The sequence below is a fragment of the Pollicipes pollicipes genome, unplaced genomic scaffold (genome assembly GCF_011947565.3).
Source record: "Pollicipes pollicipes isolate AB1234 unplaced genomic scaffold, Ppol_2.1 Scaffold_5724;HRSCAF=6776_pilon_pilon_pilon, whole genome shotgun sequence".
Classification (NCBI taxonomy): domain Eukaryota; kingdom Metazoa; phylum Arthropoda; class Thecostraca; order Pollicipedomorpha; family Pollicipedidae; genus Pollicipes; species Pollicipes pollicipes.
In genome coordinates, this window is record NW_023596746.1 from 15765962 (window position 1) to 15786122 (window position 20161).

Here is a 20161-nt window from a genome sequence, read left to right on the forward strand (position 1 = left end):
GCGCCGGGGGAGAGCAGCGCCCGTCGGGCCGCCGGCGCCGGCGGCGGCCACCCCAACCGCTGTCAACGGGCCGCGGGGCCTCCCCGCCGGACCCCGCGCGGGGCGACCCCGCCTCCCTGCCACGCTGCCACGGCCGGCCGCCCGCCGTGAGCGGCCAACTGGCCGCGCGCACGGCAATAGCGACCTACAACTCAGACAGAAGGGAGCATACAAAAATCAACCAACTCAACGGCCGAGCACAAGTGGGAATATATCTGTATATATATATATATATATATATATATATATATATATATATATATATATATATATATATATATATATATATATATATATATGATATAATAGGTAGGTGTGAGTTTGAGCGCGTCCGCGGTACTTCTTTAAAGCTATGACCTGGGCGTGTCGGTGGGCGTGCTGGGCCGGGTCGGGCTGGGTGGGGGCGCGGGCGCGCGCGCGCGGCCGCTCGCCATCTGTCGAGCGAACGGCCACCATCACAGAGGCGCTATGGTGTGCTGCCTTAGCTGAAGGCCGGCTCGGAAGCCTTCGGCGCCGGCGCTGGAACACTGACCAGCGAGCTGGTGGCGAACAGTTTGTACCAGCCTATCGCGATATTGGACAGGTCCAGGTCATCCAGCATGATCTGTGCCACGCCCATGAAGATCTTCTTACCCTCCATGCGTCCGTAATCGCCCCACACGGTCACCTGCGGACAAAAGTTAACGATCGCGAGCCTGTGGTAATTTCGACCGAAGAAGACATTTGAGACTTTGGGCGGCACCTTTTCACGCCCGAATTTGTTGTGCGCGTCTCATCCTGATGAATGTAATCTGATAATTGTTCTAAATAACGGCTGAAACAGTGAAAGTTTACAAATTTCGTGTAATGCTGGGATTCAATGAACAGATCACTGCATCTTTTGGAATACCTGTCACACCTTTCTCACCGTTTACGTATTAACCTAGATGTAGCAGCCACAAGGGAATGCGCACCGCACATCACACGCACACATCAGGATGTGGCGGCCACAAGTACAGCATGAATACGCTTTGTGATACTAAATGTCGCACGCATTTATGGTGTGGTACACATATCGTGATTTATAGTGCACCCACAGCACGTCCTTTGGTGTATCAGCATACATCTTGCTCTGAAATTCCCTCACTGGCATTGTTCCGACCAAGATGATAGTGGGTCGGAAGCAATACCAATGACAGAACGCATAACAGTTGTTCTTGCCACATTACATGCAGTCACGCCACCTCTTCGGCCACGCCACTCACTGTCACGTGATGCTCACCACCCATAATTAGGCCAACTTACACGGAGCATATGCGAAAGACCATGGCCTCCTATGCCTGCCTATGACGTGGCAGTTCGTTTTGTTAACTAGGCCGCTGGTGACTTTAGTTGTGACCCGTCTGGATGTACCCCGACCCTGCTTGTACGGTGTTCCTATATTACCCGGGACCGCCTGTTGTGCTCCAAACGACGTGGCATGTTGCGTAAGGCCGAGAAGGCGTCAAAGGTATAAGTCAAGGGCTTTGGAACGGCATGGGATGTGAAAACTGGCCGCGCAGTGAGCCGGCCTGCTTCTCGGGAGCGTATTTTGGAACAGACGCCCACAGGAGAGTCGTCTGACTGCTGGACTGTAACAGTCGGCTGACAGTAGTCATCACCCGACTGCTACGATCCCGAGCAACGCGGCCACTCTCGCCGCTGAGTTATGAAGCCTCCCGCGGTGGGAATTGAGCCCAGGCCTCCCGTCTGCAAGTCAGCTGGCCCATGCAATGTGAGTGGCGCGGGAAGGGAACGGATACGGTATGTTACTTGGTATGGTACATGGTACGCACCTGCAGCACGCATCCCGTGTACTTCTCGGTGAAGACCAGAGTCTGCTGGTAGAGCGGGTCCAGCGTCCGGCGCGCCGTCGTCGTTTTGGCCTTGGACAAACACCTTTTGCCGTCCACCAGGTACACCTTTACGTAAGGAGCTGAGAAAAACGACACCAGCTCAATGTGAGCCTTCACGCTGTACAACCGTAATGGGCTATGGCGATGATATCATTTACATGATTGTAACACTGACGAATTGTACCTTATGAAGCAGTCTTTTTCCCACACACGCAAACCTATTCCTCAAACCTATTCGTCGACTGATAGTCCGGCAGACAGCAGCAGCCCAGATGGCTTGGCAATTGTTCCCATGCATTGCCATGGCTTGGACCCACTTAATTAGGACCGCTTGCTTACTACACAAAAGAGGAGGTTCTCGGTCAGAGGACACAGCATGACGTAAAAAGAACTTAGCTCATGGAACAGGCTAAAAATGTAAAACAGGAATTTTATTATTTTAGGAGCAATGCTGAAGACAATATTGGACAAATTTTTCACATTAATATTGCATAAAAGTCATAAGTTTTTGAAGAACGCCTTTAAAGTCGTTCATGGAGTATCGCCTGCACACATCAGCACGCGGCCCTTGTAAGAAGATTCACACCTTTTCGGAACGCAGTCGTGAGGGGCGAAGTATCGGCTTTGGTTGGATGTTTTTTTCTTCGAAGTATCGGCTTTGGTTGGAAGTGACTTTGAAATATCCTCCCCGAAAAAATGCCCATTTCCCGGGTGTATAGGTAAACAACTAGAAGGGCTTTGGTCTAAAGAAGGATGTGATTATGAACAGCGCCCAAAGGTCTTCAAGATGGCTCTTTCAGCTCAAAACCCCATATGAATGTGAAACACTCCCTTTAAGTGCATCGCCCGGTGGCAGACGCACTCCAAACTACTGTTCCCAAACATCCCACAATTCCTGGCCGACGTGCTCCAAACTACTGTTTCCCAACATCCCACAATTCCTGGCCGACGCGCTCCAAACTACTGTTCCCAAATATCGCACAATTCCTGGCCGACGTGCTCCAAACTACTGTTCCCAAACATCCCACAATCCTGTTTCCTACCCTGCATCCTTGCATCCCAGCCCGTATCATTGGTCTGTATCACATGCATCATATCCTACGTCTATATCCCATATAGGTATGGTCGCCTGTTCACCGCGGTAGTGCGAGAGCAACAGCTTATTTGAGGACTGGTAATTCCCAAATAAAAGGCCTGCATTTTCTTGGTATTTCAAGTTATCTCCTTCCTTTGCAGCTCTTTTCTTCACATTTATGGAGTTGGGTTGGTGTCTGTCAAGTCAGGGTGTCTCAACTAAAATATCCGCTCTGAACAAATTACACCCTTCGCGATTTTGAGAGCTCTGGCCGAGGCCGTGAACCCTCTTTTCGTTACAGCTGCTTTGTAATCTACCCCACCGCTCCGACCGCGTCTTCGCGGGTCAACCTAGGTCTCTTTTCATTGCTCATCACGCACACCTTTCGGCATGCAATATAAGTGCCTCATCGTAACCACAAGTAGTTCTAAGCGTCAGATAGTTCACCTGGAAGAATTCGGGAGCCCGGCTTGGACTGCAGGCCTCGGGCGCGGATCACCTCCACCTCCAGGTTGCCCTTGCGGTCGCACATGGAGAGCTGGATGTCGCCCAGCGACGGGCTGGCCAGCATTTGGCGGCCGACCAGCTGACCTGCGGACGGACGGGAGGTGTGTCAGGCCAGCTGAGTGCTCGAGCATTGGCACACCGTGAGGTCAGACGAGCCCAGCCGCAGCTGCCATCTGTTGGGAGCCGCTGCAGCTGCCACCTGGTGATAGCCGCCGTAGAAGAGCCGCCCGGCGCTCTGCTGCACGCCGTGACGCGCCGCCGTAGGCGTCATGGTCGGAACTGCATGGTTTCAGGGAGGATATCCGGCGCGTAAGCGCAATTAATTCCTGTCATTAGCGCGGAACAAATCAGCCCATGCAAAACGGGTTATTAGCCCTGTTCTCGACCAGGTAGAGTGAAAATTGTGCTATGTTGAGAGAGGGGGACGTGACCCTTTGTTTTGGGGAATTTCTTTCCAGTCAACATCCATAAGGTAAGCATCAACTTTCTTTCCGGTCAACTTCCGTATTGCTCTATTTTCAAAGAGTTGGGAGGCTAATCCGCTGCTCAGCTTCGTCAGTCTCCAACCCATGTACCGGACATGGTGTTGCTGTAACAGCGTAGCTTAAAAGTACGATAGTAAAACACACACAGACTATTACACAGTACATTCTTTGAATGTACTACTTGTTTTGTAAACTGAGTTGATTTCTGTAACAAACTCAGTTTTGTGGAAAAGGAATGTACACTCCTTTCAAGAGTATCACCTCTAAATCGCAACAGCTGGCGACTGCAGAATCTGCCGTGGATTCTGCTGCCACTCCCAAATGTGTGACTGGGCCCTTTGCGCAGGATTTCTCTTCAGACTTACGGTTCAGTGAAACAGGCGGTTCAATGTGTACAAATCCTGGAAGTGTTTGGAAAAAGAGCTTTATAAAAAGTCATCTAAGGAAGGGAATTCCATGATTGCTCACTTTGCTCTCTATGGAGCCCAGGCGAATTACACCACACCGTTTGAAAGTATCCAATGTCGTGCTTAAACGTGATGCATGCCAGTCGTGTAATCCAGGAATCTCCGACGAAATATCGAGTTTGGTGGTACGGGCACGTTAGATATACTTGTGGCCACATCAGGTCAGCCAGCCAACAATGCTTATCGACATTTTTCGAATACAGCGAGAATGGTTCCTTTGAGAAGCCCATTGTACTACAAAAAGAGGAAGAAAATAGCTGACGCCATGAACTGCCTCGTCTCACGGGTCAATGCATCACAATGCGTTCAGAGCTGGTAGATGGCATCCAAACTCGCGAACAGTTTTGGAGCGGATCGGCCTAATGTAAGCCGCTTATTTCACCCGCCTGCACGCATGCATATAATTTCATCTGGCAGTGGTCGATACATTCTGAAGCGTGTGTGGCTGAACACAGGGCACACGTGTGTCAGCGGGTGGTCAGAGCGCGGCTGAGAAGCCCCTGCGTCGGCCCGCTCACCGCTGCGATGGCTACTCACCAGGTCCGAGGCCCTCTATGAAGTCGGCTATATGCCCCTCGGGCACCCGCATGCCCGGCACCAGGCTGGAATGGAGCAGCACAAAGGTCAGACAAGCCGCACCGGAAAGGTCAGGACAGTGACACCGGTCGGACGGCGCGCCGATCAATGTGTCACCCACAGCTGGGCAGGCAGCGGGCGTCCTGGGGACGGCAGCCGTTCCGCTCGGCCCGCAGTGGCTAGCCCACTGACAACGGCCCTGCCCGTTACGCCGTGCTGATCGTGTTGTTCATCGACGAAGGTGTGGATTACGGGGAGTGAAAGTTAGCGAAATGGGCTTCCATTGCAGTCTTCCCTTCACATCTGGTGTTTATATCATCCGACAACGCTTCACAGTGCGACTCAGGCATTGGCTAAGTGAAGCTTTGAAAACGGTGGACGGCTAGGCTAACAATAGCTCGCATATACGCATCACAGTAAAAGCATGTTACACGGACACGTACAACGTCTGGGCCACCTTTACAGAGCGTTCCTTCAACTGCCCAATCGACATGCAAGTATTTGGGGTGAAATGAGTTCGAGGCAAGCAGGTTTTCGCAATATTTCCTGGGATATCAACACACATAAACATCGTTTAGGGCCAAATCAGGAAGCTGGAACTGCCATATGACGTCAGCGCCATCAACTGCTAATGGGATGGTGTAAGCTTTATACGCAAACGACGTACAAGGCGGTGGGCCCGTAAAGGCCACGAAAGTATGGCATGCTCTTGTGCTATGCAATATTACCAACTTACCGTGTTCCGTAGGCTCTGATGGTAAACAGTGGCCAACAGGAACGTGTCCTGCTTCTCTTAAAGATATCGTCTGGGTATGTACGTATTCACTTTAATTTGTCAGTTACCTTGAAAACTGTAATCGCTACGCTAAGTACTTACCGCCAAAGACGTTAAATCGGAGACGAAGAGTGGGTAAGGTGGGCAAGCAGGCCATGGCCTTCTCGCCCACAAAACTTTGATATCAAACTCATGTCGAGGCCACGGGCGTCGATTCGTATCAGTTTCTGAGGGCCCTGCTTCTAATGTTAAGTTGGTTCCCCTCCCACTGCTGTCTTGGTCCCGAATATTTTTGGTTGGATAATACAAAAAGTAGGAAAATTGACCATCACGCAGACTATCTTCCTAGGACGTTGTCTGCTGGCCGTGACTACAGAGATTAAGCAATGTCGATGGCTGCGACCCTTCTCAGAACGGGCGTCAATTTCGATCAAAGAACCACCAGCACTCTACAAAATATCAGATTCTGCTCAGATTTTGGTCACAGCATTTTATGAAATGGCAGAAAACATCACAATATATACGCACTTGGCTACTAAGGCTACACCAAAGAGATAATCACTGCATAACGCAAGCTCTGGCTCACATAAAGTGTGTTAGGTTGGCTAGGGTGGTTGGCACTGCAAGACCGCCATGACATCAGAACTTCCAGCACAATTATACTTGGGATAACGCAAGCTTTTGTTCTGTTGCTTTCGATCACCCGCGCACAACAATTTCAAGAAGTGCACATTTAACTCAGGCATAGGAACGCAGCCGGCTTTGTCATCCTAAAGCTTTAGCTTTCCGAAGCCACGGCTTTTCTCAAATGACTTCGGGTTCGGCCTCGGCTTTAGGCCATTTTTCACGACTGGTTCGGCCTTGGCTTCGGCTTCGTGGCCTTCGAAACGGCTGGCGCCGGTTTTACCTTCGTGTTATTTTTTAAAACGGATTTTGCGCTGTATTTAGGCGCTACACACTTCTTTAGAATTATCACTCCGAATCATTTGAGTTAGGTCTTGGCCTTAGCCATTTTGAGCCGCTGCCCTCGGCTCTCTCATGGTAATTTTTCATGTTGTTGCAACTTATCTTCATAAAAATAGTCTTGCCTGTCCTTTCAGCCCAATGTACCACACAACTCCTCGATGCTGCGACGCATATGTGGTTTGAAGCCAAAACCTGCAAGTCATTCTTGGGGCCATCTGACGAGGATTGGACAGTGAAATCCAAAGCGTTGTGCACCTAAACACCAACCCATAAGACGAGCACAACAGTCCAAAACACCTCACGTCCGTAATGTCTACAATCCGTTTCAATCATTTAGGTATTTTGACTTCACGTGTCCATAATTCAAAGCCGCTGACTTACTGACTGAGAGTTCTAAGTCTTAAAAAGGCATCACTGTGAACTGCACTGAATCTTCTTCAAAGTGTTTATCTCAGTTACAAATCCACACAAATGTTATATACCCCTCGAATTTTAAGTGGCTATCTCGAAAACGGGTCGATAATTTTCGATTTCTCTGCTTGCAAGTGTTAGCCAAGACCGTCATGAACGGGACTTCGCACCGCGACTTCATAGTGGCAAAAGATGATGCAAGTGAAGCATGCTTGACGTGCTTTGCTCGTGGGTTAAACAAATACGGAGCATGTGGAGTTGGTTCCCACGTGTCAGTTGCCGTGCGTGTGCGCACACGATGTAGGTAGGTGACACATCTGACCCAAACTGGCTCAAACCGCCCTCAGTGCGCCCATCAGGGATGGTATATTTCTATCATGCTAGGAACAGACTGAAATGAGCCTTTTTCGTAACACATTAAACATATTGCAGGGTCCCAAACGGTGGTGGTATCCAGCACAAGTTTTCTGGCGGGCAGGCGTAAGCCCACCGTCCGGTTATCGTGGCATTGGAACTAGCAAGTACATAATCTGATGGGTTTTACAAAAACAATGGAAAAACTTAAAAATTGTGGCCTTTTGCATCCCAAGGAATAAAGATAATTACAAAATTGTAAGTATGCCTTTACCTTCGACCCTGGCAATGAGGTAAAACCGATGCTATAATAAGATACCACCGCTGGATGGTACGCCCGATGGGTAGTGCAATATACGGACGCCGATGCCATGGGGACCATATGGTTAATGCGGTAGCTTATTGGGCCAATGTATGGCCTGAATCAAAGCCAAAACGTTGCGGAAATATTACATCGTAGAGAGGAAGTTTCTGAAAAGGCATACACAATACTCAGAAAGAGATGTTGCAACTTTCTTCTCGCTTTACACCAAAACTACGTCAGGGGTAGGCCCATTTGCTTTAAATTGAGTGCAGAGTTGAAGACAAGACGTTAGGATTTCCTAAGAGAGCAGACCTCGACACGATGCATTTATTGCCAGGCGACAGATGTCCAGGTTATTGGTGTATGTACAGGAACCATTGGCGTGGGCTGACCAGCGGAAGCCAAGGACCGGCAAGAGAGCACACCAGAGACCGGGCCGGATGTCCGTGATGCAGAGCAGTGCAGAGACGCGTCGAGTGAAGAAGGCAGATAGTAAGACAGTGAGGGAAGGGGCGACGGTCACAGCGCGGCCGACCCGCGGGCCTGACTCACCTGCCGCCATCGCTACTGGCCGAGTTGCTGGCGTCCGAGTCACGTGATCTCTGCCTGACCAGACGTCCGCCGGGCGCCGCCGCCGCGCCCGGCGCCGGCACCACCTCGTGCGACCTCTGAATGCCACTAGCGCTACGCTTTCTACTCACATCGGCTGCAAAATACAGATGCCATGCATCAAAAAGCGCCGAGCCGCGCCGGTCGGCGGGCGGTCGGGCGGCGCGCTACCTACGACCGCACGACGGACGGACAGGCAGCGCGCGCGGCGCTGCCCACGCAGAGAGCCATGAGAGTGACTACCGGGTCGAAGTCGCACTGCTGACGTCCGACCTGTCCGAGAGCTCCTCCAGCTCGCCGTCCGAGCTCTGCGAGCTCAGCTGCTTGTTCACCAGGTGCACCACCTCCTCGCTGCGGTGCACCGTGAACGAGTTCTTGCCGCGCGAGCCGAACTTTAGCCGCTTCTTGCGCCCTGGGCGGAGTGGCGGGTCAGAGGGTGACGGCGGCCGGCCGGCGGGTGAGTCCGTGTCGTCAGTCCAGTACGCAGGTCGGTCAGCTGGGAACCAGTATCGCTCGCCTTCCACCCACTCTGCTGCTGCCATGCCTGCTCCCAAAGCCTCTACGATGCATGCCAAATGCTCAGAGGGCCGCTGTCTCTCAGCCGCCTCACGAACACTGTTCACACATCCCGTCAGACCAGCGTCCGTCGCGGCGTCTCTGATACCCCGCCTTCCCTCCCCCCGCGTGTTCCCCGCAGCAGAGTCGGGGCACACTACTCCGACACTGAGTGCACGACTCCGGCGGCCGCCCGCCGCCCTCGACCGTGCATCACCTGCGGTAGAAAGCTGGGACGTAGAGCTGCTCTTCTTCCCCATGCCGCCGGCGCCCCCGGTTTTGCCGGGGGGCAAGAGGTCACCTCGGTTCACGGCAGTATCACTCAGACTCTCTGCGCACCCACAAACACAGCCGAATCACAAGCGGCTCGACCCACGGCCGCCGCCCGACGCCGACAGCGTCCGCGCAGTCCGAGTAGTGGCTCAGTTTAGTCAAGGGCTAGGTCACTCCATTTGGAACCAACGATGCTATTGACAGGCGGCCCACAACAAAGCGCTACCGATCACGGGACGGGGCGGGCGGGCGGACCTGTGTACCAGATGTTCGTCACCTCAACAGCACACATGTCTCGGGTGCTCTGTTGATATTTGTGAGGAAATATGAGGTGTGGAATGCTCTTGAGAAGATTCAGTTTACGAAGGTATGTTTGTAAAGTTCAAAACCATATCCATATCTTACAGTGCTGAGATTTTGTATAAAAAGTTCGACTAATATCCTAAATTTCTTGTGTGGCAATTTCGACGAACATTTCACAACGGAGGGCGAACGAAGTGGTGCCAGATGCAGTCCAAAAAGAAAAAAGTGACAATGCGACAGATGGCCATGGCTAGTCTTTCAAGTGGCTGGTGGAAACGGGCGGAAGGTAGCAAAACGCGGACCGTTCCACATTCGTCGTCAACAGTGACATTTTGAACAGTACCCTCTTTGGTGTTCCCGAGATTCGTCTACGAAATAGAGCTGTGCACTTGAGAGCCCTACGGCGCTTGCGTTACAGTTAAAACAACGCACCGACATCCAGTCAGCAAAACTTATTTTTTATCTCATACTTGCTTGATGTCTTGCCTTGTGACGACCAAGAGACGATCAAGAATTATGAAAACATAAACGCTCTGAAGGAGCACATAACCCTTGCGTTTTACCTCTTAACGGCTTAACGCCACTTAACACGAACGCGGAGGATTTTGATGGGTTTAACATGTTAAACATACTATGTTGCTATTCTTAGTATTCTATGGTTGTTTGCGTAGTACATTTCTGTAATGTTTTAGCTGCCATCAACCAGCAGCGTGAGTAATGAACTGTGAATAATTGTACGACAGCCCATGCAGAACAAACCTATCAATATCATGAATTATCGGGACAAGTAAAGCACTGTTAGTCATGTTTACAAACCCGCTCATAAATAGTACATGTAGGTTTGTTAATTGCATGTAAACAGCTCTTGATTGGAGCCGGCGGCATCAACCATTGCTAGCTTACCCGATACTCAGCAAATTTGTCAGCGACACTTTGCCCTAGTCGCTGTGTGCGTGTACGTGTGCGTGTGTGTGCGTGTGCGTGTGTGTGCATGTGTGTGTGCGTGTGAGTGTGCGTGTGCGTCTGCGTGTTTGCATGTGCTTGTGCGTGTGCGTGTGCATGTGCGTGTGCGTGTGTGTGTGTGTGTGTGTGTGTGTGTGTACGTATGCGTGTGCGTGTGTGTGTGCATTCAATGCAGGCGGGCAATGCCACTGGCGAACTGACCTGTCTTTTCGGGCACGTCGGCCGACGCGCTGCGTCCCAGCGTGCCCCGCTTGGAGCCGCCGCCGCCACGGTCGCTAGGGGAAGGGGAAACATCGTTACCACCGCTGTCCACGTCGTCGGCGGCGATGAAGTCGGACAGGTCGAACAGGTCGTCGTCCTTGAAGGCGTCACCGAAGTCGTCCGAGTTCTGCTTCGGCAAGGGCGGCTTTGCCGGCTCACTGTTCACCGCCGGCGCCGGCGCGGTCCGGGACGGTGGCGCGCGCACACTAGCACTGGACGCGGCACTGGGGCTGCCTGCCGGCCGCGCCGCCCTCCTGCTGCCCGGCTCGGTGGCTGGAGTCGGTCGAGCGCGCCCGTCACCCGACTGAACACTGGTCACTGGCGGCGGCGCGGCGGCTCCGTTGGCCGGCGGCTCTGGCGCGCGGCGCGCGGCCCGCGGTCCGGCCGGCGGCAGGCAGCGGCGCGGCTGCGTCGGCGGCGCGGCCGGCGTCTGGTGCGCCGCGCCCGGACATCCGAACTCGGGGACAGAGCTGTACTGGCGCAGCGACTTCCGGCGCTCCCGTTTGAAGTCGCGGTCGACGCCGCGTTGTCGGCCGAGCTGGGCGGAGGGCGGCGACCGCTCGGCGCCGGGCTCGGCGGCAAGCCGCTCTGGACCGTGGGCGGGGAGGCGGCGGGCGCCGTCGAGCGACCTGCCGCGGGGGTAACGGCCCACCGTGTGGTTAGACGGCGGCGGGAGGTTGGACGGGGCGTGCGAAGAAAAGGAAGAATGCTGCCAAGCGGTGTGAGCCAACCTAAAAACGAAGAAGCAAAGAAAAGTCAGAGAGATGAGCGATGGGAACCGGCGCACATGTATCCGTGAGATCGAAGTGATGACATCGAGACTGACTGGAGAGTTGACACCGACTCGTGCGATGCACAGGTACAGAGGGACGGTTGATAAGAAGCCATTCAAGCCTGCTACAAGATGTCAACCACTACCAGATCAGTGAGAGCAAGACAGGTGAGATTCAACCCAGCAGGAGCCCACATCGAGAACGCCACCTGCCGGGTGTCGCCACAGATATTCATCGCGCATGGGTTTAAAGACATGGTGACACACAAGGAGCGACAACACCGACGGTGACAGAGTGGGCGCACAGACAGCGATAGAGAGAGAAAGAGAAGCGACGCTCGGATCGGACAGCTACCTGCTCTTGCGCGTTCCGAAGGGCTGCTCGCTCTGGCTGCTGAAGGCACTGGTGACGCTCTCCAGGTCGCTAGCGCTGTCAGCCTCCATCTCCGGCGAGAAGAGGCTGCCGCCGCGGCTGAGCGAGCGGCGCGCCGGCCGCTCCGTCACCGGCTCGGCCAGCTCCGAGTCGCTATGGTTGCCGTACTGGCGGCCGACCGGACGCCGGCTGCCCGTCTGCTGCAGCCGCAGCAGCTGGCGTGCCCGTTGCTCCACGTCCTGGGGCTGCCGCACACACAGGGTGCAACCGATCGTCAGCACAGCCACCCATCGGTGACCGGGCTCAGCAGCATAGCCACCCATCGGTGACCGGGCTCAGCAGCACAGCCACCCATCGGTGGCTGGGCTCAGCTGCACAGCCAACCATCGGTGGTTGGGCTCAGCAGCCCAGCCAACCATCGGTGGCTGGGCTCAGCAGCACGGTCACCCATCGGTGGCTGGGCTCAGCAGCACAGTCATCCATCGGTGACTGGGCTCGGCAGCACAGCCACCCATCGGTGGCCGGGCTCGCCAGCTTTCACAGTGAGCTAGGAAACACCTGGTGCAAGTCGCCAAAATGAAACAGCTTGAATGCATGATGGCTGTTGTCCACTGGATGGTCACAAGGGAAGCTGAGCGCACGTATTCAGTTTAGGGGGTAAAATCTCCTGAGATCAAGTGATCATAAAGTTGCGGTAAATAAATGAACACGCCGGTTAGGCAAACCAGTTATTCAGTGCCGCTATGGTGGACGGCGCGGCGTACAAGACTGACATCATGCATGCACCCATAACACGCGGACGGCTCCAACCAACAGAGGATGTAGAAATTTAGAACCCTTGGTTCAGCACTGCATTCTGAAATAGGCCAATTTTCCGAGTACGAATCTTCTGCCTTAGTCGCGTTTCCACCTATTCAGAGTAAAATTATTCAATATATATCCGGATTGCAATTTGTTTTGCATATTAGACCTTTAGTGATTTACTTCCTAAGAGAAGCTACGTCGAGTTTTGAAGTGCAGTATCCCGACTGAAGGTGCTCTCCTGCAGCCGGATAAAGCGAGAAGATGCGCGGCTCCATGACCGCTTTCTGAAACTCATTCAGCCTTCGCCATTCAGGGCCCAATGCGGCGTCTGATTTGCCTGTCCAGACTTTCGTGGATATTTCTTGAGGCATACAGAGTTTTGTAGGATTATGTAGGCTAACTCAGACGAATTACAATTTATTTTGCATTCTCAAGGTCCTTTCCGCATCAGGGGTGGCGTGTCCGACATTGAAATAAGGGGACAAAGTCTTAACGAAAAGCCCCCATAACGATGGATCCCTATATCTCAGTGAAACTATTTTTCTGTCGTAAAATCAGCGACTGGCCGTCATTATATCTCAGTGAGTTACAATGGCTGCATCAGCTCAGCTGCGTCAGGACGGTTAGATTAATGGTTCGAATCACTTCGGTGCTCACAGTTTGCCCCTGACTGGGAAGGCCTACGGCTGGGATCAGTGGCCGCCCAAGATCAGCAGGGTGGATCGAGCCGAACAGTACGAAACGCAAACTTCTGCCACAAAGTTCTGCCGTTTAGTTGGATTTTGCAATCGATTCGTCGGTCGGCCAGGGTTTACGCATCAAGGCAGTGCTTACGGCGGGCTCGGAGATCAGGAAGTCATCCAATATAGCCACATTTTGTATGTTTTATTTATGCATAAAGACTACTTGAATGGTTCTCGTCGTTGGCTTTGACCTCAAACTACCAAAACTATGTGTAGCAAACCATGTGTGAACCAAAGCCTGCTACTTGTACCCTGAACCGGCAACTCAACAGGGTCACTCCAGTTAAACGGGCGGTTTTGCCTGCGGTCATTTATCCACACGAGACCAATCGAAGGGACGTTTTTCATGTCGTGCGAGGCCACGGGACAGCTGCCCCGTGCCAGGTTGACTCTCTGATCACCAGCCAAAAGACCGCTAGGAGAGCAATTCGCTTTTTCCGAGACTCTCACCTGACGTCGCCAGACCCAAATGAGTCCACTTTCCCCTGGACACGGGGTCGGCCATCGCGGTATATAGGTAAAACATCTGCCGGGGTGCTCCGAGCCGATTATTGCAGACCTTGAATGCGTTTAGATCTAACATCCTCTATTCTCTCAAAACATCTCATAAGGGTCGAAGAGAAAACAGAAAACAAGACACTCGATTTTGCAGCCTGTTAGTGTTAACCAACCGTCAGAGCTTCCGAGTGCGGTTAAAACACGTTAACTTATGTGGAGAGCGTCTGTCGACTCTTGTCGGTTGCCACATGGCGGTATGGTCAGTTGCCACATCAGTTCAAGTCATCATTACCTGGGGTTTATAATGCGAGTGTAGAAAAACTTCACGGACCTCGCCAGGACACTTAAAAAAATAAACTTCCGACCAGGCACGTTTGTAGATGCTAAGCAACAACCACGGACAAGTTTTCCTACCAATCGGACGTAGGGAAGCCCCGAAGAGACCGAGCTACGCCGTGACGTCGGTGTCATTGTCACACTACTGTCGTCTAAACACTGAGATTTGGTTATCGGGATGCCTGAGAGCGAACTCACACAAAATTTGATCGGGCTCGAGCGTAAATGCGCGTGCCCGATGGGCATGAAGCAGCATCAGGTGTGACAACCGCTTCTGACACATCGTAGCACGGACACACATTGTCACCAACCTGGTGGAAGGTGCCTTTTCAGCACATGAGATGCTTACTTTCCAAGCCTAAAGTAGATGGTCCCCTGTTCAATAAGGGCCATCTTGAGTCTACTGTGGCCCTTCCCACACCTGAAAGGACCCTTTCTTGTGAACTTATCGAAGACCCCTTCCTTAACGAAAACGCGTCCTCTCTGAGTCTACGGTGGGCCTTTCCTGATCGGAGATGGGCTATTCCCAGACCTAAACTTGGATTTTTTACCCGAAAATAGTTTTTTTTAGACTTGAGACGAGTCCATCATAAGTTGAAGGCGGAGACAAGGCGGGGGGGGGGGGGGGAGGGACGCCGGGCGCACACATACCTCCCCTTTGATCCAGCCGGACCCTTAAGGCTCCCGGGACCGACGGCCCGGGGCCCGACTGAGGAACTCAGAGAGCTGACCAGAGGCCGTATCAAAGGACTGCGGCCCGCAAATGCCCATCAGAGAGCTTCTCGCGCCGATTGGGGTCCCTGGGAGCAATGATTGGGGTCCCTGGGAGCAATGATTGGGGTCCCTGGGAGCAATGATTGGGGTCCCTGGGAGCAATGATTGGGGTCCCTGGGAGCAATGATTGGGGTCCCTGGGAGCAATGAGGGCCAGCCAGGCGATCGGCGACCACGAATTTCGAAGTCTGCCCAGTGGCGGCCAAGGACCCATTTCTAAAGTCGAGACTATCCTGAGGCCTGTGATTGTCAGTCAGAGGATCATTTACACTGGTCAGGGTTCCTGAGACAATGAGGGACCGCTGTGTTGATCAGTGGTCTCCTTAGTGTTTAATCCACTGGGCCCCTCAAAGAACGCATTCGTCGGTGTGATGATGGCAAGTGAAGAAAGCTGGGAAGATATATAATGGGTCAAATCTGGTGATTTTGGAGAATGCCTTTTCATCGGAGGCCCTTTAGCAGCCTGTGTGGTACCCACACCGCTTCTTACCAAAACTTTAGACTCTCCCCTAGTATAACATGGAGCCTGAGGAATGTGAGATAGGCTCTTTTCGGGCTTAAGTATTTACATGGGCCCTCTTCCTGCATGAGATTTTCCACTTTTAAGTCTAAAATGGGAAATTTCATTATTTAAGAAGGGCCCTATTTGAATCTACGGTGGACCCTATTCGAACCCGAGAGGGCCCTTTCTGTGCTCACGATGGGCCACACCCACAACTGAGACGGACCCCATCTGAGTTTACGATGGGTCTGCCCTGATCAAAACGGGCCCTTTTGAGTCTAAAATGGACCTTTTCAGACCGGAAAAGGACCTTCCCCTGTCTGAAACTGTTATAGGGGACTTACTACCTTCAAATTCACCCTTTCCAAACCTGAGATGGGCACCTGAAATCTCTACACTTACTCTGTTGCCAATAAACGAATCTGTTCCACAAATTCGCCGGAGGCCCATTTGGGCCACCTGAAACTTTGTCTGGACAGTTTTTCGCACGGATACACCGTCACTGGTTTTCTGAGCCAACCATGAGCCCATTCCAGGCCACGGATGGACACTTCCCAGGCCCAAAAAGTGAGATAGGCCTTTTCCGAGCCTAAAGTTCTCCGTTTCTCAGTCTGTGCTGGTTCCCTACCTGACTTGAGGCGAGCCGGTTGCCTTTATGATGAACTCTTTTCAGACATGAGAAGGCGCTCTCTAAGCCTACGATAGACCCTTTTCCCGACCTGAGACGGGCCTTTTTAAAACTTACGATAAGCCTTTTCCAGACCAGAAAGGGACCCCTACCGTGCCTGGAAGTAACATGAGATGGGTGTATTCCCGTCTTGAAATAGGTCATTTCCGGCCTAGGATGGGCCCTTCACGGATACGATATGATTCTCTTCTGAGCTTAAAAAAGCCCAATATGGGCCCTCTATCTTGCTTTGGCAACACCATAAGCAAGTACTATCACATACCCGAGGGCCCTTCTGAGCCACTTAGAAACTAAAAGGGGTAAGATACTTTTTGCCTTGTCTCAAAACATGGGGAAAAGGGTTAATCTGCCCCGCTGCCCCCGCTCCCCTCCCCTCTCCCCGGATACACCGTCACTGCTTCGCATAGTGATCAAGAAATTTGGACGCTAAAAAATTGTTGGGCTCGTAGGAGAATCACTGGAATGCGTCACTATCCTTGGAAGTCCTTAAAGCTATGCTGTTTTTCAAGCGCCCAAAACAGACTGAAGGTGCTCCAGGCTTCCAACTGTGGGGCTTCTCCACACACTCCAACGTCTTCCAAAGCCTTCGGGGCTATTTTCATACTAAAATTCCGGTAAGATATTTGGTACCCTTTAAGACCACAAGCCTATTTTTGCGACGCCGACGACTTCGCGCAAGGTGGAGAGCCTTACATGAGGTTAGCGTTGACACGATTTCCCCGCTCATCGCAATTTAACAATGTTATGCGCTCACACTATTAAAACTCGTTTTAACTTTCTGCTCTAGGAGGCCACACGATCCCAGGTTTTTAGAGAGCGTAGGCCTCAATGCTTGTGCTTGATCGATCCTGTGCTTGACTCCGGTTGTTCCTCGTCTTTTAACCGATGTTCAGCATCATGGTAAGCCCTGTCAATCGCTTGATAGGTGCCATTAGAATTTGTATCTTAGTGTCAATTGCAGTGAAAATTGGGCGATATGCTGCAATATGCAATGAATATATATATATATATATATATATATATATATATATATATATATATATATATAGATTCTGTTGCTTTTCTGGCTGCTTTTTTTACTAATGCAAAGTGCTACACATCGCCGATCTGAGATTCACTTATTGGTCGCTCCAAGAGAGTCAGTTTGAATACTTTTTGCTGATCAGCCGCCGATGATTTGATGTGCTAACTCTTTCATATTATAACTGACATCATTTTTGCATTCCATTAGGCATACGAACATATCGACGCCTATGATACAGATTACAACAATACAAAAGTGCTGTTAAAGCCACCAACATTTCGAAAAGTGTCGCTCTTTTATCCACAATCACAGTGCCAAAAATCAATCCCACTTTCCCAAGTTTCTCCCAAGTTTCCCACTAGGTGCCTAAAGACAAATTAAACCTACTCAACAGTTAAAAGAAGATGGCTGAACATAATTGGTGTGCAAAAAAGAATGTGACTAGGCATTTTCAGATAAAACTTACACGGGGAGACAGACGATGCATTAAGAACAGATTATTTTTTCAGAAAAAACCTAGTGTTTATAGAAAATCGCAAAAAATGTCCCCGCAGGGAATATTGAAACGTACTGGAAACATTGCATTCCGCTTTAGCTTCGTTTGAATGTTGCAACAAAAACCAAATATCGTGATAAAGCAGCAAAAACGTCATAAGCGCGAAGCAAGCAAAACATCATGATAATCAATAAATGTGTGGTCTTCCTCGCTATTTACTATTAGAATACGATGCACCCAATAGGTGCTGCAAAACTGCCTAGCAGGCCGAATCTGTAAAATACTACCATAAAGTATCTGTTTGCAACTGCTGTAAGTGCTTAGAAGGCGACATTTTTGTGTCCGCCGAAACAGCCACGCGCCGTTGTTTTAACATTTGAACCGCTGCTCGCGGTGCCCGAAGCTCTCGGGGTCAGTAGTGAGAAGACAACACAGGTTGGAGGTCACCACGGGGAGAACGAACCAGGTGATCCCTGGCGAACGCCCTGCCGGCGGTGGGGATCTGCGGCAACTGGCGCTTCTTCGGGCTGCCGCTGGGCGTGTCGGGTGTGCCCTGAGGCGACGGTCCCAGCTGGTACGGCCTGCCTCCCATCCTGCAAACAGCGTCTCGTCACTCAGCCGTCGGGCGGTACGCTGGCCTGGCCGCGGCGGTCGGCGCCGCCGTCGCCGCTGGATATTGAGCGCGCTCAGAGCGGCCGTCGGCAGGACGAGCCGCTCCGGCTGGACTCAGGTGGCGGCCGCCGCCAATGGCCGGCAGCGGACAGCAGCCGGCCAGCGCCCGGCTCAGTCGGACCGCGGCGCCGTCAGTCGGCTCTGCCCGCTCACCGTTTGGCCGGGGAGGTGCTGCGCTCCCGGTCCGGCTTGTCCGTGCTGGTGTAGGGCGCCGCCGAGTGGGAGCGGCTGCGGCCCGGGTCACCGTACGGCAGCGGCTCCTGGTGGCGTCGGCGGCCGGTCAGGGGCGGACCGACCGGCTAGGATGGGTGCCAGGCCGTGTCAGCACGGCACGGACGAGCTCGAGCTGAGGCTGCGAGCCAATGGTGCCGGCTCTGCTCCCGACGACAGTTGACAGTTCTCAGCACGACATCAGAAGGAATGCCGTTCTGACAACACTTAGATAATCCACGTGTTTTTACGCTGTGAGTACGGCATCGGTAGTGTCGAAACTGATGTTGAATACCAACCCACATAATTAAGCATCTCAATGCTCTCAATAAGATGTCTGCACTCATCTGATGTAGCCCACTACCCGTCCCAGCCGGCCTCCGTCGCGCCCTCACGCGTCTGTTTTATGATGATAACGCGGATTGCACTATCGCGTAGCTTTAGCGACCGCACCGGTCAAGGCGCCGGCCTGGAGCAGAGTCCGGCCTCCTGTGCGGAGATAAGCGCCGACGCCGACCGTCACCTGACCGGCATCGCCGCTGGTCGCCGGAGCTGGGCGCACCTGTCGGCCGGCGCCGCGGTGGTAGAGCATCTCGTCGCGCGTGACGACGGTGCCAGAGCGGGAGCGGTGGCCGCCGGCGGCGCTGAAGTCACGCCGGGCGCGTCGCTCGCCGCGCTCCGACACGGGCGGGCTGCACGAGCTGCTGTCGGCGCCGGCGCCGCGTCGGCCGTCCTCGGCGTCCGCGTCCGACGTGTCCGACTCGGAGAGGCGCGACGTCGTGCTGGGCGGCGACAGGTGATCCGCGGAGGCCGTCGTCGACGCCCGGTCAAAGTCTATGTACATTCCGTGCCGCTGCGGGCGGGCGGCAGTGAGGTCAGGCCATGGGTCAAGTGGCAGGGCGCAGCTAGACGGCGCACTGGAAGAACGCGACGAGGTAGAACGGAAGACGGCCCGGCAGGTGGTGGCTTTCAATGGCCTTGCCTCGCCATTTTGACAGCATCTCGAGGTGCAGCGAGTTGGCGGCATTCAATAAGAACAGCGATTTTGGAAAAAAGTAATGTTGCAAGACTCAAGCATCGAAAAACAATAAATTATGCACGGCAAGCCAGGAGATGGCAACCCTCCCAGCACAACACGGATAGCCCACAGCCCAGCGCTGTAGCTGCTGTTTGACGGTTGGACTACGCCTGGCCTCAGGGCAGTCCAGACCGTCCGAGGCTCTGCTGTCGCGTCACTGGCCGGCTCACCGTGTGCAGGTTAAAGTCCTCGGGGATGGTGAGCGGGAACCACTCTGGCTCGTCGTGCAGCGGGTGGGTGGCTAGCTCCACCAGCACCTCGCCCAAGAAGTCATTCACGCCGAACCGGTCGTAGTCCCAGACGGTGACCTCCAGGTGGCGTGCGCGCAGTTCCGAGCGCCGGATGGTCGAATAGATCAGCGACTGGCCCCAGCGCGGCTCGAGCGTGTTGGCCAA

General features: G+C 53.0%; 1 protein-coding gene across 1 annotated transcript in view; it reads right to left on the reverse strand.

The window, feature by feature from the left end:
- Positions 1-520: 520 nt before the first annotated feature.
- LOC119102718 (regulating synaptic membrane exocytosis protein 2) overlaps positions 521-20161 on the reverse strand; it is a gene marked incomplete at its 5' end in the record, with an annotated part of 20408 nt that continues 767 nt past the window's right edge. The window contains 14 exon segments of the mRNA XM_037226176.1: positions 521-706; positions 1854-1993; positions 3436-3579; positions 4985-5049; positions 8386-8539; positions 8702-8854; positions 9215-9328; positions 10738-10955; positions 11355-11528; positions 11925-12187; positions 18270-18399; positions 18632-18738; positions 19251-19541; positions 19937-20161. The exon segment at positions 19937-20161 is cut by the window's right edge and continues 28 nt beyond it. Of these exon segments, the coding sequence (XP_037082071.1) occupies positions 521-706; positions 1854-1993; positions 3436-3579; positions 4985-5049; positions 8386-8539; positions 8702-8854; positions 9215-9328; positions 10738-10955; positions 11355-11528; positions 11925-12187; positions 18270-18399; positions 18632-18738; positions 19251-19541; positions 19937-20161 (2364 nt within the window).